The sequence below is a fragment of the Aulonocara sp. 'chitande type north' Nkhata Bay genome, linkage group LG3 (assembly GCF_057382095.1).
Source record: "Aulonocara sp. 'chitande type north' Nkhata Bay isolate Kocher_YH1m ecotype deep benthic linkage group LG3, A_spYH_male_GT1.1, whole genome shotgun sequence".
Taxonomy (NCBI): domain Eukaryota; kingdom Metazoa; phylum Chordata; class Actinopteri; order Cichliformes; family Cichlidae; genus Aulonocara; species Aulonocara sp. 'chitande type north' Nkhata Bay.
Genome location: NC_141346.1, coordinates 74,829,457 through 74,848,145, shown reverse-complemented (window position 1 = coordinate 74,848,145; position 18,689 = coordinate 74,829,457). Strand labels below are relative to the sequence as shown.

At 40.5% G+C, this 18,689-nt stretch overlaps 1 protein-coding gene across 9 annotated transcripts in view; it reads left to right on the top strand.

The window, feature by feature from the left end:
- Window positions 1-2,956: 2,956 nt before the first annotated feature.
- LOC147337013 (protein NLRC3-like) overlaps window positions 2,957-18,689 on the top strand; it is a 504,309-nt gene continuing 488,576 nt past the window's right edge. For 2 of the 9 annotated variants that reach the window (XM_086287163.1, XM_086287164.1), the window contains exons 1-2: window positions 6,192-6,532; window positions 7,177-7,278. In XM_086287163.1, coding sequence (XP_086143289.1) covers window positions 6,444-6,532; window positions 7,177-7,278 — 191 coding nt within the window. In that variant the 5' untranslated portion in view covers window positions 6,192-6,443. Of the gene's footprint in view, window positions 4,475-6,191; window positions 6,533-6,616; window positions 6,716-6,784; window positions 6,899-7,176; window positions 7,279-9,514; window positions 9,594-11,584; window positions 11,790-11,940; window positions 13,736-14,228; window positions 14,403-16,010; window positions 16,185-18,689 lie in introns of those variants that run through there. The other 7 variants (XM_086287165.1, XM_086287160.1, XM_086287159.1 and 4 more) reach the window with 7 other exon arrangements.

Genomic DNA, 18,689 nt, shown 5'->3' with positions numbered 1-18,689 from the left:
AGTGTGTAATGTTTTCCAACAAGGCCGAGTGTCTCCGCCATTTTCTGGCCTTGTGTGATCAGAGTCCGGTAATCAGACTAAACACACTGAATGTGGCCTGAGCTCAACCGGAGAGCCGCTGAGCTCCGGATGTTTTTATTTACACGCACAGCAGGAGACAGAGAGCGCACTTTGTAAATGAATACTTCGTATAGATGTGTGTTAGATACAGGTTCAACATGTCGGTCTTAAAAATACTGCGTCACAAAGTGTTGGCTCCTCTCCAACAGGAAGAAGTGTTACAAAACACACGAAACTGAAACTCAACTTAGAACTACAGCTAGATCTGAAACAAGTTAAAGTAGAAATAAAAACACAAACTAAAACTAAATTATTGAGAATGATCAATGAAATGATTTTGGAAAACTGATTAACATTTTACAGGAAATGGCCTGTTAGTGTTGTTAGTTTGGCTAAAAAAAAAGACTGAGTCACTGCTTTCAAAAAGTTCAGTTTTTATCATAAAATCTACATTAATCTACGTCAGTCCAGCCTCTGACCCCGTAAATATATAATAAATAAAAAATCAAATATAAACTGAAACAAGCAAACTCACCGTGGAAACTAACTGAAACTAAACAGAATTAAAAACACAAAGTGAAAAAGAAATGGAAATAAAAACTAATTAAAAATTACAAAACTACAACAACCTTGCTGTCTGTGGATATGTTTTGGGTGGAGGTTTCAGCCACCACAGACGTCTTCCTTCATTTGTCTGTAAGTCAGTGAGATCATTTAAAGAACGTTACATATCTGCCACAGTGTTAATTTAAAGTTCTCACCCTTTGTGTTCAGAGGCAGCAGGTGGAGGGACAGCAGAGGACTTTTTAAAACAAATTTGATTCAGCAGGTCGGCCTCTGTTAAAAACATCACGAACTGTCCGCTCAGACTGTTCACACTGAAACAAAGATGGAGGATAAAACATGTTTTACATTTCTCAGACTGAACAAACGTTACTGTATTAAGTTTAAAACACTGTTAATAAATCGGAACATTTAAAGATGCTTCAGTCACGGTTTTTATATTAATAGTAAGTCAGATGTTGAGCTTTGACGTGAAAAAAGTTTTTCTTTTTTCCTGGTGAGGAAAAAAGTTTGAAAAAAATCAGTTTTAAGTTTTATATATACATATTTGATTTGTACAGGACTCATATTTTAATACTAAAGTAAACCTTTTGTCTTCTGTCTGTACAAAATACCAGATATTAAAGTGCAGATGTTACAGATGTTTATATCTATATTTTATTATGAAACAGAACAAATGAACAGTTTAGCACAAACAAACGTTAACATGTAGATATTGTACTAAACTGCAGTGAATATGAACTCAAACTCTGACTTTTACAAGATTAAACTTTATAGTGACGTGTAGGAGAGGAACAGATGAACACGAACTTTGACATTTGAATACAAACGAGTGATTCTGAGCATTTTTTTTCTCACCTCTCATCTTATAATATATTTGCTTATTCTTCATAAACAGTAAAAAAAATCAGATCAGTGGATCTATTTTACCGTTTTAATGGCAGAATGTGTTTATTTTTGAGGGGATCACTGTATATCAGTACTGTTATAGTTTAATATTATTTCTGTACAACTGCTTGAGCAAAAAAGCTTAAAGTTTGAAACCAGGAGTTTCCATAGTGAGTTAAAAATATTTGCACAGCAGCTCCGAGAACTTTTATCAATATTTCTTTGAATCCTCTAAATTTCATTCATAGGCGTTGGACTGTTCATAGGTCTCAATAAAGTTTGTTTCAAAAGAAAAAGACTGACACAGACACGTCATCCGTCTGTGTTCATGTCACATGAAACTTAGTGGAAAATTCCTTCTTATGCTGCATTCAGGAGCACCAGTAAAACCTCGGTTAGTGATGGCCCGCTTGAAGCTGACGCTCCGGAGCATGTGTCGAAAAAAACAACACACTGGTTCAGAAGCACTGTGTCGAGGCTTGCTTCGTTTGGCAAAAGTCACGTGACCAGTGACGTCCGAAGCTTCATTACGCACGTAACTGCTTCGGTACCTGATTCAAACGGATATAAGGAAGTGAATCATCCACGGGATTCGTGGAGTGTGTTGATGGTGACAGAGAGCGAAGAGGTGATCATTCCACTGACAGATATGGAGCCAGCGAGGAAGAGAGGACGTTCTGGCGTGTGGGAATATTTTGAGTTGATTTTGCTCAATTTATTTTATCTGCCGAAGTGAAAAACTTGAAATGTCCAAAATCATGTTTTCATAATGTAAATATCATTACAGCATATGACTTTAGGAACACTTCCATGTGAATTAAAGCTAATGAAGACTACAAAAATGTATTTGACACTATACGTACATTACATTGCTACAGTTTAGAAAATCATTTTGTTTATTGTTTTTAGGTGATAGTCTGCAGGACCCAGGAATACCTGCATATCTACCAGCTTGCAGTGTGGTTCCTGCACTCCACAGCCTCTTCTGTTCCATGCAAGTGGATTTTCTCCAGGGCAGGAGAAACTATTTCTAAGAAAAGAAACAGACTCAGCCAGCACACAGTAACACTAATCCTCTTTTTAAATGTAAATAACAAAAGGGCTACCTTACATTGATCATGTTTTTACTTTGCAAGTTCTTGATTAGGGGTGGGTTTTGATTATCGCCTTTCTGATTACAATCCATGCTAAATTGAATAAAGTGATATTGATTCATTACAATCCTGCGTCGATTTGTAAATTAACGTTATTATGCCTGAAACGCCAGCATATCAGGTTAAACCTCACAACATGTCGTCAAACACCATACAGTAAAACAGTAACTGGGAGCAGGTTTACGGATTCTGCATACAAACGTGAACACAGACGCGTCAGAATCAGATTTTGATGTGTCGTCGGGTCCGCGCTGTGTTTGCCTCTTTTTTCTTCGCTGGCTTCTGCAGCTGCAGGTTTCATAACTCTCTGTTTACATCTCTAATTAAGTCTCACATGTGTCAGCTTTCTTTTAATAGATACGAAATTATGGATATATACTGTTAAATGATCAGAATTGTAATATTTCTGACTGAGGCAAAACTTTCCAGATTCCAATCAAATTGAATCGGATCCTGTATCGAATCAAAATGATTCTACAAATCAGTGACGATGCAGCCGTACTCAGCTTCCTAAGCATTTTCCCTTTCCAGTTCACAATCAATCCCACCCCTAGGTCAAAAATATGTATAGGACAATCGGCCTCATCTAATATTTTGTATGAACCTGTCCAGCTGTCCAGTGATTAAACGACAAGTAGATGGAGGCAGGACTCCACAGCAGGGGCATACTCCATAATGTGCTGTGCATTCTCATATGTATATTATATATATTGCTCACTTATTGTATTTACCAACATCAAGGAGTTATGAGCAAAGAAAGGCCACACCATAGTGCATGTTTAAATAGGGAAAGTTTATTGATCAAAATGTATTACGCAGATACGCATTACATTTTTTTCAGCCCCCCAATCGAGAAAACAAAACCAATTACATGTTCAAAGCAACGGAACGGTGGCCCAATATCAGAGAGAACTCCACTCTTGAGTGAGCAGCGATGATTGAGCAGTCCGTTTTATTTTGCAGATTCAAGCTGCTCTTCAAAATTTTCACCACCAGATGTCACCGGAGAGGACTGTGTTGAAAAGCTTCGAGTAATGAACCGTTTTTCAATACAAGCTTCAGTGCTTCGGAAAGCTTCATTTGGCCATCACTAACCTCGGTTCTCCAGAGATTAGAAACACTTTGGGTCACGTGAATGGCGGCCATGAAAACGACATTCTTGTATCAGAACCAAGAAATGTTGATTTCTCAGGGAACATTACTGATAATTAAGAATTTAGAGAAAGACACAAACATATTTCTTTTAATAAAAGCTGAACCTGCTCAGTGGAAAAACAGAAATGTGTTACGGCCCTAGCAGGGCCTCCTCCTGAAGGTGCCTGTGTGGGAGTGTCCTTCAATGGCTTCTGCCTGAGGTGCCAGCTTTCCCTTTTACACAGCTGACTCTCGTCAGTAATCAAAAGTATTTAATCCCAGGGAAAGGTGAGCTCTGGGCCAGAGTGCCATGTGAGTGGTTGCAGCTAGTGAGCTGCTCGCTTTCTTTTTGGCTTACGTTTTACTTTATTGACCAACGCCTGAGTTTTGTTTGTTTTCTTAAATGGTGATAGCGGATTGTCCGTCTCTTTTAGTTGAGCTACTTTAATAAAACTCTTTAATTTAACCCCTTTGCCTTCTTGTCTCCTTTTTCTGACCCGGACACTTTTTGTTACTTCCCCCTCACCGCCTAGACCCCTCAGGGGAACGTAACAAATGAGATGAGATTAAATCTGACATCACCAAGTTAAACTGTCAGAAACTCTTCTGAAAATCTGCCTCCTGCCCCCCTGTGCTGAGCTTCAGGTGGAGTCCTGCCTCCTTCCAGGACGGCTGTAAGTTTGCTTTGTTTCCTCCTATAACAGTTTGTCTTTAGGAACTTTAGGGGCTTTTTTCCTCCTCATGAACATGATGTGAGACAGAGGACAGAGCTGCTTGTGTTCTGCTTTTTTGGGTTTCCCTCAATAAGCTGCTCCCTTTGTTCTCAGTTCTTCTGTATCTAATGTCAGCATGTGAGTCATCTTCAAACACAAGCTGAACATGTTTTCATGGTAGCATCGGTAGGATTCATGGAAAAAGCACTGATTCAGGTCACTAACCAGGTTCAGGGGGATGACTGGAGTATTTCCCAAACAGAGACATCCTGCGGGGACCTTTGTTCTCTTGTAGACTCTGATATTGTTTCCAATGTTTCCAATAACAAAAGAGAAAATCTGTTTGATTCATTTTTCTTTCTTTCTTTTGTAGATATAGAGATATACCTCTAGGTTAGATTTATTTCTCTGAACCTCCACAGCTGCAGGTGGAGGAGATGGTGTCTCCATCAGCAGATTCAGTGGAAAGGCCGGACTTAAAGGAGGCTTCAAAAGGCTTCCAGACAGGATGAACTGGGCTAAGTGACAGAGAGGATGGAAAGGATTGTTTTGAACTTTGAATCATATAAAATCATTCCTGTAGTCCCAGAAGAAAAACATTGTAACATTTGAATGTCACAGCACATCTGAGTGAAGAATAAGTCAGTGTCTTTAGCTTGTATAAAACAGCCTCAATTCACCAAAGACATCTTGCTTAACTATAGCTGAGAGCCAATAAGCAGATTTTTAGAGCCCAGATCTAAAAATGTCTAAGAACAGTTGGTTCATAGACCCTTGGTCTGAGGAACAGAATATAACAACACACTACTTAATCTAGTGAGTAACTAAGTAATGTACTGCATTACTTTTAAGAAAAGCAAGAAGAAGAACCCGAACAGAGCAAATCAGCATGTGAACTTTACCCTGACTCAGTCTGAGCAGTCAGATGGCTTTTTTTTTTTTTTTTTTGGAGTAACACATAAAGGTGTGACACACACTTAAATCCAATCTGAAGTGAGACTCAAAGTTCAGTTTGTACATAAACAGTAAAAGAAACTGCATTTACAGTATTTCACAGAACTGAGTACACTGATTTTCCTGCCTCCATCAGTCTGTGGAGGAGGTGGAGAGGAGCTGCTGCTCTCACTGACACACTGACTGCAGAATGAGCTCAGCTGCTGTTCCACAGTAACTGCTGCGAGGTGGACACATCTGTTTGACCATAACCAGTTACTGTGTCAACAGCTGTTGGAGGTCAGGGGTCTTTATAATTACAGTGTAGGTGGATATGCATCCACCTGCACTGCACCATGGTGCATATGTTAAAATTAAAATTAATTAAAATCCTTTAAATCCTTTAAATCCATTAAAATCCTTCATTACAAATATTGGATCTGCTTCAACAGGAAGTAATTATGACAACAATACAAAGGTTGTTGGGTTTGATATTTAGACTGACTTAATCAGATAATGGTAAATGGCCTGTATTTGTACAGCGCTTTACTAGTCCCAAAGGACCCCAAAGCACTTTACACATCCAGTCATCCACACATTCACACACTGGTGATGGCAGCTACATTGTAGCCACAGCCACCCTGGGGCGCACTGACAGAGGAAACATTCCACAACGTCAACACAACATCAACACAAGTACAGAAACAAACTGTCACTTCTAATTTTTCTTATTAATAGTGAATCAGTGTGTGTCAGTGAATGCATCGTGTGTGCTTCAGGCTCCATCTAGTGGACTGATAGCAGAGCAGCTGATGGCAGCTTCCTCTGCCTCACACTGCTGTCTGACTGCATCCAGCTGACACTGAGATGAAGCAGGAAAGAAGCAGCTGATATTTGGACAGCACACATGATGAAAGGAGGATTTCAGCTGATGTGCACATGAATGATTTGTGTTTCCTCTGCAGGTAGAAAGTGTGTGTGAGCTGAATTGAGCAGCATGGATCAGTGTGAGGACAGAGAGGAGGGAGTCCCTCCCTCTAAAAGCACTCTGTGTGGGGAACATGAGAGCCAGACCAAAGCTCAGAGGTGAGATGACCATCTCTAACTGTCCATGACTCTTCTCCATGTCACAGCTCAGCACTCACATCACTGCTGCATCATTATTCACAGGAACCAGCCTGGACCTCCACCCAGCTCTGTGTCTTATGAAAGTAACTCAGTCAAAGATGCCATTAAGATATTTGAGCAAAGACAGTCAGCTGAGAAAAGGTAAGCTAATACCAATAATATCAGCTGATATGTGATGAGAATTTTACTGAAGATTTATAACTTTTTCAGGATCCATCAGAGACTCAAAGCTGGACCTCCACCCAGCTCTGTGTCCTTACAGAGTGACCGGTCTAAAGGTGGTCTTGTTAATTTTAAAGTCCAGCCTGTGTCTGCTGCAGAGAGGTGAGCTGTTAGTAACATGAACTCTCTGATTTAAATGATTTGATGTTTCCTGGTTTCTAAAATGCATCTCTGTAGGAGAGCAGTGTCTCAAAGGACACACAGGCTCAGCTGTAACTGTCATTTCATCTGGTTTAAGACACATTTGGACCCTCACAGTCACGTCTCCATCCCGCTTTTATTAATTAACTTCCTGTTGCTTACAGATGACAGGAACACAAAGTGTTTGTGCCACGTGATGCTACAGGAATTGTTTAAATGTCCATGATGGTTTTTCACAGGAACCAGCCTGGACCTCCACCCAGCTCTGTGTCCTTACAGAGTGACGCGTCTAAAGATCTTCCCATTAATTTTAAAGTCCAGCCTGTGTCTGCTGCAGAGAGGTGAGCTGTTAGCAACATGAACTCTTTGATTAAACTGCTTGATGTTGTTGGATATAAACTACAAACACGTCGTTCCCTCAGTCCCATTTAAACTGTCTTTTAAAACAAGCCTTTGGTTTCTAAACAACTGAAAACCCACTTCAGCAAACAGGAAGTGATCAGAGCGTCCGTCCACTTCCTGTCAGGCCCTGCAAACATTTCATATTGAAGAAAAGTAGCTGACATCTCACATTTTTACTCCACCACATTCAACCATTTTGACATTTTACAGCATGAAACTCTTGTCACATGACTCCTGTTATGTTATAGAGTCATGTGACCACCAGGGAGGGATTTGTATGGATGAAACACATTCAAATCAATCTGATTCATCAATGGAAACATTTTTGGTGTAAATGCAGCAACACTGAAAACGCTGAAGATAAAAACACAACAGATGAAATATGAACAAATCGAGGCTTTGAATACACGTGTGTGTGTTTGAGACACAGAGATAAATGGATTGTGTGTCTGTCCTATTGCTGCGTGAGGGTTTTATTGTAGATTTTGTGCGTGTACACTTTTGACCACGAAGGTGTTGAAAGGGCGTAAAACAGTTGGAGGCACCAGAGTGAACACTAGTGCTGTCAGTAGATTAAAAATGACTAATTAATGACACAATCTTCTGTCATTAATCCTGATTAATCACAATTACTTGATCAATAGCTGCAGTTACATTTTCCAACTTTATATTTAAGCCTGTAACAGACGTTTACACCATATAATGAAGTCAATGCAGAATAAACACAAATAATGTTAAACGCTTCAATTCAAAGAGACTTTGAATAGTTTTCAGTCTTTAACTCAGCTTCTCTGCTGTAAATACAACTTTGTAACAAACATATATACTAAAAGCTAAGTGTGCACTAATATATAATAATATATAATCTATATTACTGCTGTTAATGAAAATGTTTAATCAGACTCATCACAGGGTTACTGTGGATTCATTTGGATTAATCACCATTAAACATCATTTTTAATGTAAACGAATCAAAGTTCATTTCATGAGCAAACAGACTCGAGAGAAAAGGGCAAATTTACACACTTAACATGTTTATTGAACATGTAAACATTGATTAACCTCCTGAATGAGCCGACCCCCCCAGGGACAGTCCTGCATGCTAATGATGGGCTCTGCTCTGTACCTGCAGGATTCTGTCAGCCACAAACTCCTCAGCTGATCCTGAATCTGAGCCCATCTGTCAAACCATCATTTTCTTCACAGGTCTGTGGAGGTGGCACTGATCCTGCAGCAGTCTAACACTCTCTGTCACTCTTCTTCAAGTCTTTGACACGAGGAACCAAAACTATGTCATTAACAACACTAACAGGTCTGCAGTTTGTCCACTTGGCAGTTGTGTCATCAGTGCTTTGCATTGTTGTGATATTTTAAGCTGGAAGTGCTTCGGTGAAAAGAAAATTCCTTCTGTCACGATGTGCAGAATCCTTCATGTTGGTCGGCTGGTCCGTCTTGTTATTTTTTTAATACTCAAACTTTCCATCGGGAGGTCAGTGTGTGTTTGTCATCTTCCATATTGAGCTGATTGGTTCAGCTGCCGTCACTAACAGATGTGCTGCACATCTGCACGTGTACAAAGGTAACTCTACTCGGACAAACTGCTCGAAGTGCGTTGATAGAAACATTTCAGGGATTTTGAGTCGTTCTGCTCTCCAGATGTGTCGTGTTAAAGGTTTTTATCATGTTAATCATGATAACAGATGAACCCCTAACCCTAACCCTACATGTTAATTTTGACAGCAGTGGTAACTCCTTTTTAATGTTCTTCTGTCAGATCATTGATTAGACTCGACTCCAAATACGAGACTCAGAAAACTCAAATGAAAACTCAAATCAAAGCAATGAGAAAAGGACTTCTTGTGTTAGAATGAAAACATATGGAAGTGGTCAGGTTTCAAACACTCGATGAATCTACTGCACAGTTACATTCAGGGACCTTTGGCCTCCTGAGAGCATTAGTTGATGGTTCATCACAGTTTTCTCAAAGTTTCCTCTGAGCTTCTGCAGCATCATCACTTCCATCACTGATGAAAGAAAGTTCATAGAAAACAGAAAATATATCTTCAGAATCTGAGAGTCTAAAACTTGACAGACTTGATTCAGATGAAGTTATTTGAGCAGAAACTCCTGGATCGTTATCCTGTGTTGATCTAATCCTTCATGGTTCTTCCACAGAGTGGAGCAGCAGAGCTCAGAGGTTCCCAGTGGTCAGTCTGCCCAGCAGCATCAAACACAGCTGGACTCCATATTTATGGTCTGTACATGTACAACAACTACTTTATTATTAATATTAATAATAATGCATTTATTTATAGGTCCCTTTCAGAACACCAAGGACTCTGTGGACTAAATGACCAAAAGAAACAAACTTTGAAATCAGACGGTGCAAATGTGATCACAGGGAAACGTTTTAAACATCGAGGCTTTAAACAGAAACCAAAGTGAAACAGTTTGTAGTCGAGATCAGTGGGAATGAAGCTGAATAACTGTTTCTTCAATAACTTTGTGCTCTTAAAAAACAAAAACTAGCTGAAAGTCTGGCTGCTCTTATGAAAAGTACAGAGAAATTATGGGTCGCTCAACACTTGTGCACAATATAGGAGTTTAAATAAATCTGAAGAATAACTCAGTCCTACAATCATACTGATAAAATCATCTACAGCTAACTATCCAAGTGGATTTGTTTAAGACAGCTCCATCTGCTGGTGGCCCTCTGCAGGTGCATGAAAGGGGCGTGTTTATATTGAAAGTAGTAGAGAAAGTAAACCCCACGGGAAGGAGGAGGACTCTCAGCGGCTTCCAGCTCATATTCAGACATTTGACTTCTCACTGAAAGCAGCAAGTTTGAGTGTCTGTACCTTAGTTAGAAGAGATAACATGGTCATAGTAATTAGAGTTGATTGAGCAATGCTGTCCTTATAATGTAGTTTATGATTTTTATACATCTTTTTATGGACAAGTCCAGTTTTTCTGTAGAGCCTCTCAACTTGGTGACAGCAGTCAAAGTTCACGTGTAAACCAGAGCAGCAAATCAGGTCCAAATGTGTTGTTCACAGTGAGTGGGATCATCATTGGCTGCTATGTTAACCTCCTGCAGCAGGATGTCTTTGGTCAGAGAATGGATAGATCACTAAGTCATTGTTGAGTTTAGGGAGACAGTAGACAGTTGGAGGAGGTTCAGCCAGTTGACACACAGTAGATAAAATAACTGAAGGCAGGAGCAGACACCTGTATGACTTTCCACCTCTCACATAGATTATTTCCCTGGGCAGCGCCACAGGGCTGGTAGATGTAAACAAAGCTGGAGGAGAGGATTGATTCATCTGAGAAAAGTCACAGAGTTGTGTCTTGATGCTCAATCATCCAGGTACGTAAATCCCAAAAAGCTTGATTCTGTTCATCTGGATGTTTTCAGTGGGAGAAACGTTTCATCATCATCAGGTGACTTCTTCAGTCTCAGCTGACTGCAGGTTTCAATCTCATAAACAGGACATTTGTATGACTGAAACCAGCCCACTGAAGGAACAATGGGCTGGGAGGTCAGTTCATTGATCATTGGTACGCATATTGTCAGGACCATTGATCAATGGTTGTTGATCAATGTTCATGAGTCCAGTTCACAGAGAGCTGGGGAATGGCTGCAATCACAGCATGTAAGATGGTGACAGTTGTACCCTTGGGCCCCTCCTCCATTCAGAGATGGTCTTTCCTTTTCACATAAATGGCCTCCTTGACTCCGCCCTCAAACCAGCGTTCACATTTACTCAGGACCTTCTTGATGTGAAGTTCTTCTGCTTCGCTGGCTGCTGTGTCTGTGGGGATGGTGTTTGTTCTGTGTTGTAGTGTCCTGATGACGCCCAGTTTGTGCCCCAGTGGATGATGAGAGTCAAACCTTAAATACTGATCTGTATGCGTAAACAGAGTGAACCTTTAAGACCAGTTGTCTGTACGATCAACTCAGTCACCTGAAACATCTCCAAGTTTCTGGCTTTGATCATCAACCTGTTGGTAGTTCAGCTCTGAACACCAGTGAAATGTTTCTCCCACTGAAATCGTTGCATTCATATGAACAGCATCAATGTTTTGGGATCATGGAGTTGTGGACAAAGTCTCAGTTAATCAGATAAAGTCAAACCTGTAATTGGTAAAGAGTTCGCGGATGATATGCCCCTTGATCGTAAAGAAGTGGATGTTGTGTGGACTAAAGTTCAGAGTGGTGGGTCATTCATAAATATTCTGTTCCAGCTGCTGGAGGACAACATCATCACTTTTGTGAAGAACGAGCTGAAGAAGATCCAGAAGGCTCTGAATCCAAATAAGCCCCAGTGCTTGGAGTTTCAGAGGGAGGATGATGAGCAGAGGAGAAACAGCAGAGAGGCATTTGTGAAGATCACAGTGGACTTCCTGAGGAGAATGAAGCAGGAGGAGCTGGCTGACCGTCTGCAGAGACGTAAGAGGATTTATCTAAAGATTTAAGCTGCTGGATAAATGAGACACTTGTGACACCAGTGTGTTCAGTCATTTCTCAGTGGGTCAGAAATTGTCATCAGCATTTTGTAAAATGTGATTGTTAAAGTTGTATTTTTATTATTATTATTCAGAACTTCCAGCTGCTGTTTGTCATCGTAACCTTAAATCCACCCTGAAGAAGAAGTTCCAGTGTGTGTTTGAGGGCATCGCTAAAGCAGGAAACCCAACCCTCCTGAATCAGATCTACACAGAGCTCTACATCACAGAGGGAGGGACTGCAGAGGTCAATGATGAACATGAGGTCAGACAGATTGAAACAGCATCCAGGAAACCAGACAGACCAGAAACAACCATCAGACAAGAAGACATCTTTAAAGCCTCACCTGGCAGAGATGAACCAATCAGAACAGTGCTGACAAAGGGAGTGGCTGGCATTGGGAAAACAGTCTTAACACAGAAATACAGCCTGGACTGGGCTGAAGACAAAGCCAACCAGGACATCCAGTTCATATTTCCATTCACTTTCAGAGAGCTGAATGTGCTGAAAGAGGAAAAGTTCAGCTTGGTGGGACTTGTTCATCACTTCTTTACTGAAACCAAAGAAGCAGGAATCTGCAGCTTTGAAGACTTCCAGGTTGTGTTCATCTTTGATGGTCTGGATGAGTGTCGACTTCCTCTGGACTTCCACAAAACTACAATCCTAACTGACCCTAGAAAGTCCACCTCAGTGGATGTGCTGCTGATAAACCTCATCAGGGGGAAACTGCTTCCCTCTGCTCGCCTCTGGATAACCACACGACCTGCAGCAGCCAATCAGATCCCTCCTGACTGTGTTGGCATGGTGACAGAGGTCAGAGGGTTCACTGACCCACAGAAGGACGAGTACTTCAGGAAGAGATTCAGAAATGAGGAGCAGGCCAGCAGGATCATCTCCCACATCAAGAAAGCTCGAAGCCTCCACATCATGTGTCACATCCCAGTCTTCTGCTGGATCACTGCTACAGTTCTGGAGGATGTGCTGGAAACCAGAGAGGGAGGACAGCTGCCCAACACCCTGACTGAGATGTACATCCACTTCCTGGTGGTTCAGGCCAAAGTGAAGAAGGTCAAGTATGATGGAGGAGCTGAGACAGATCCACACTGGAGTCCAGAGAGCAGGAAGATGATGGAGTCTCTGGGAAAACTGGCTTTTGATCAGCTGCAGAAAGGAAACCTGATCTTCTATGAATCAGACCTGACAGAGTGTGGCATCGATATCAGAGCAGCCTCAGTGTACTCAGGAGTGTTCACACAGATCTTTAAAGAGGAGAGAGGACTGTACCAGGACAAGGTGTTCTGCTTCATCCATCTGAGTGTTCAGGAGTTTCTGGCTGCTCTTCATGTCCATCTGACCTTCAGCAACTCTGGACTCAATCTGATGGAACAACAACAAACAACATCCAAGCGGTCTAGTTTTTTTAGAAAAAAAGAGTCTCTCCACCAGAGTGCTGTGAACAAGGCCTTACAGAGTCCAAATGGACACCTGGACTTGTTCCTCCGCTTCCTCCTGGGTCTTTCACTGCAGACCAATCAGACTCTCCTACGAGGTCTGCTGACACAGACAGGAAGTAACTCACAGACCAATAAGAAAACAGTTCAGTACATCAAGGAGAAGCTCAGTGAGAATCTGTCTGCAGAGAAAAGCATCAATCTGTTCCACTGTCTGAATGAACTGAATGATTGTTCTCTAGTGGAGGAGATCCAACAGTCCCTGAGATCAGGACGTCTCTCCACAGATAAACTGTCTCCTGCTCAGTGGTCAGCTCTGGTCTTCATCTTACTGTCATCAGAAGAAGATCTGGATGTGTTTGACCTGCAGAAATACTCTGCTTCAGAGGAGGCTCTTCTGAGGCTGCTGCCAGTGGTCAAAGCCTCCAACAAGGCTCTGTAAGTACATATGTGATCATAGCTTTAGCTTTTAAATGTTTATTGTAGTTAACACAGATCAGGTGGAACAACTCAAATGAAATATCAAAAATATTAAGTGGTCATCGGTACTCAGTTTGTTCAATACTGAATACAATGGAGCACAAATTGTCCACGTTTCTGAAATATTTCTGGGTGTAACTGTCACCAAAGTGCAATTTAGACCTGGCCTGTGGTTGTTATCTAAGTGATAATCATCAATTCTACTAAAACAAATACAAAATAAAGAAGTTTGACACATTCTGTTGATATCAAAAGCACACTGAACAATTCAGTGTTGTTTTACTGCTGTTCTCTCTTCACTTCTTCTCCTCTGATTCTCTCCACATGTTGCTCTGCATCAGTGCTCAGTTTCCTGACAAAACAAGATGAAATATTGCTAAATATAATAGTATCTCATTACGCTTCAACATAAGTGTTTTATTTTTGTAATTGTTTATCTGTTATTTTTCAGACTGAGTCACTGTGACCTGTCAGAGAGAAGCTGTGAAGCTCTGGCCTCAGGTCTCAGCTCTCAGACCTCTAATCTGAGACAGCTGGACCTGAGTAACATCAACCTGAAGGATTCAGGCGTGAAGCTTCTGTCTGAAGGACTGAAGAGTCCACGCTGTACACTGGAAACTCTCAGGTGAGATCAAGCATTTTTCTTTCATCAACTGACAGAATTAGCAGATTAATAATAAGGCAGTCCTCTAATAAGAGGAGAAGTGGAGGTGTTTTGAAGGGCAACATACTCTTATGTTAACAAGACAGGAAGTAGTTCCTGGGAACTGCTTCCTTTGTTATTGTCTCAGTAGAAACATGATGGTGAAACAGTGATGAGTTTGCAGAGGTGGATCCACAGCACACAACACAACAATGCAGTTGGGTGCTGAAAGCAGACTTCTCACAGATTCTGAGGCTGCAGGTTTCATCACTGTCCAACCAAAATTCACTGAACCAGCAGTAAATGAACGTCCAAAACGACGCTTCATGTTTAAAAAACAGATGATCAGGGGGATTTGTGTTTACATCTTTTTTGTGTGATCTGTTCACCTGCTGTTTCAGCTGTTTGGTGGTTGTTGAGATGGTTTTGTGAACTTTTAGCTGAGATTCTGACGTTTCTGTAGATACCACACATGTCTAATTACTTTGTACAGCATGAATGGCCATAACGAGGTTTTTAACAGTAAGAAAAGTTGTAAAACTTCAGAAAATATAGTTAAAAGTCCAAAACCTTCTACGTCTGGTGGCTTGTGGTAAGGAGCAGATCAAACGAGTAAAGAATTACGTTATAATTATAAATGGCTTCAACAGCACATTCAGGTCTGTGAGACTCATTCAGACACTGAGCCGTGGCTCTGTGCTACATGCACATATTTCTGCATCTCTGCCATTCAGACACACTTTATATATAGTTTATTTTATGTAGTATTCAATACTGAACTGTACATTTAGTCTTTTTAAAGGCAGCAAGTTTTATTCAGTGTTTTCATAAAAGCCTTATTTCTATCCATTTACTGCTATTAGGAAGAACACGTGAGGTTTAAGACCTGGACCAGTTTGAAACCTTTTGTCCTCCACAGTGGAAAATGGGTGGAAATAAAAATGGGTCTCACTTTAGCCAGCTCCTAATTTTATCAGTTCTGCTCTCAGCGTCTCCTGTATATCTCCTGTATAAATGTTGCACTCAGCTTTGTGGTCTCCAATATCACTGAAATACAGCCAGATGCTGCTCATTTTGCCTTTTCACTCTTTCCTGACACGCTTGCATTTCAGTACAGCTCCCATTTCTCTGTGTACTGGTCTCTACCACTACCCTTGCTGTCTATGGGACATTTCCGTCCTCTTTCACATAATGGTATGATCCCAGTCTGTCTCTTAAAGTGTTTGGCCACATGGTTTGCTCATCAGAATAAAACCTCAGCCGTGCTCACATTGATTATCAGCAAGCCTGAAAATTCATCAATATTTGACATATGAAATTATGTTCAAGGGCTGGATTTGGCCCACGGGCCATATGTTTGACACCCCTGGTTTACACAGTTTGGTATTCAATGTACAAGTGAGTTAGCTCTCAGCTAACTAGCAGACAAGCTAACTGCTGGGACTGCGTCTTTCTAAACAGCTTCAGATGACTGTTGTTGTCTGTTGGGTATTGTCACTTATAAATAAAGTTACAATGGATGGATAGATGTTATTGTGACAAAGAGAAAACAACTGTTGACAGATAGATTGTTGTTTTGTGTGTCTGCAGTCTGTCAGGCTGTCTGATCACAGAGGAAGGCTGTACTTCTCTGGCCTCAGCTCTGAGCTCCAACCCCTCCCATCTGAGAGAGCTGGACCTGAGCTACAATCATCCAGGTCCCTCAGGAATGAAGCTGCTGTCGGCTGGACTGAAGGATCCAGGCTGGAGACTGGACACTCTCAGGTATGGAGAGAAAATCTGATAGAGGAGGAAGAGCTGGAAACATTTCCCATGTCTTTCACTCACTTCCTGTTTGTTTCCTGCAGATGAGACATGAACAATCACACATGCAGGAATATTTTCAGGGACAGACACACTAGTCTAGCTGGATAGTTCATGGATATTTATGTAGGGGTCTCCAAGGAGTCTGTTTGCAGGAACATTTAGGTCACAGGTGTACCTGATATAGATACCAGTGTACCTAATAAAGTGTCAGCTAACATTTGGAAATGGAAGCTTAAATAATGACAAACTGTACATTCACAGCTGAATTCACAATAAATTTGTTCTCAAGTGCACATTTTTCTGTTATTGTTCTCAAACAACAGAATCAGAATGAAATATTGATTCTAACAGGGCCCATGAACAGCATTAGCTTAGAAGCATTAGCTTATCAGAGTTTCCATCATGGTCACACAAATCCTTAGCAGAGAAAAGTGGCCTACTTAGCAATAGCTGCTCAAGTTGTATAAAGAAAGGGAAAACAGTATTAGCATTAGCTGCTAATGGCAGCTTACTTAGCATAAACTGTTCACATCTTTATAATGCAAGGGAAAGGAGTCACTCATGGAAGCCTATTTAGCATTAACGTCTCACATCATTATAACACAAGGGAAAAGGGTATTAGCGTTAGCTACTAATGCTTATTCACCTCAAATTAGCTTTAGCTGCTAATGGTAGCCTACTTAGCATTAACTCCTCACTAATATAATGCTAATTCACATCAAATTAGCATTAGCTGCTCATATTGTTATAAGGAAAGAGAAAACGGTATTAGCATTAGCTACTAATAATTATTCAGCCCTAATTAGAATAAGCCTCTAAAAGCAGCCTACTTAGCATTAACTCCTCACATCGTTGTTACCCAACGGAAAAGAGTATTAGTATTAGCTACTATCATTTTTAATAAGTAAGAGAAAACAGTGTTAGCATTATTGAATAATGCTAATTCACACTAAATTAGAATTAGCTATTTACAAGAGCGTACTTAGAATTAGCCGCTCATATTGTTAAAAAGTAAGGGAAAACAGTATTAGTATTAGCACATAATGCTAATTCACGTCAAAGTAGCATTAGTTAATAATGGCAGCCTACTTAGCATTAACTGCTCACTAATATAATGCTAATTCACATCAAATTAGAATTAGCTGCTCACATTGTTAAAAGGGAAGGGAAAACAATATTAGCATTAGCTGCTAATAATTATTCACCTAATTAGAGTTAGCCCCTAATGGAAGCCTAGTTAGCATTAACTCCTGACATAGTTATAATGCAGGGGAAAAGGGTTACCATTATCAGATAATGCTAATTTACATCAAATTAACAATTGTTAATAATGGTAGACTTCGTATCATTAGCTGCTGTCATTCTTACAAAGCAAAGGAAAACAATATGAGCATTAGCTGCTAATGCTTTTTCATCTAAAATTAGCATTAGCCACTAATGGCAGCCTACTTAGCATTAACTCCTCACTAATATAATGCTAATTCACGTCAAATTAGCATTAGCTGCTAGCATCAGCCTACCTAGCACTAGTTGTTCACATTGTTAAAAGGGAAGAGAAAACGATATTAGCATTAGCTACTAATAATTATTCACCCCTAATTAGAATTAGCCGCTAATGGCAGTATACTTAGCATTAACTCCTCACATTGTTATAATGTAAGGGAAAAGAATTAGCATTATCTAATAATGTTGACCTTGGCCCACTGGAAAAGTTCAGAACTAAAGATTTAGGAGTGTTTCTCGATAGCTCTTTCTCGTTTGAGAAACAAATGAATTCTGTTATTAAAACCAGCTGTAAGGTTTATATTGTTGATTGATGCTTAGAAATATTTACTCATATATGCTTAGAGTTGTATAATCGATTGCATGATGATAGAGTTTTGATCCTTATTAGTCTGTAAAGACTCTGTGTGCCTTCCACAGTGCTCTGGCATGCACACACCACTTGGGGCCATGAGAGAGGTCGTACCCTCTCTTACTGATTTATGGTGTAGGACAGGGGTCTCAAACTCAATTTAGCTGGGGGCCGCTGCAGGCAGAGTCTGGGTGAGGCTGGGCCGCATTAGGTTTTCCACAAGAAAGGCATGGTTAAAAAATTCCAATCTTCTCAAATCTCTTTATTTTTATTTTTTAACACAAAATATGAAAAATAAATAAACAAATTAAGAATTAATAAGAAAATAAATCAATCTGTAATACATAAATATCTTCTGAACATGGTTTCTCTTGCCTACTCCTTGCTGCTAGAGACCTGGCAGCGTTTCCTCTCGCATAGCCGAGCCAGATTTGGCCTGAGGGAGGAAGCAGTTGCGACCCTCAGTATGTCTTGAAGCTGATCATCCGTAAGTCTGGACCTGTACTTGGACTTATTGAAGTTCAAAGTGGAGAAGAGCTTTTGGCACAAGTATGTGCTACCAAAAAGGCACATGGTCCGCTTGAACATTCGGGAAAGCCGAGGGAAAC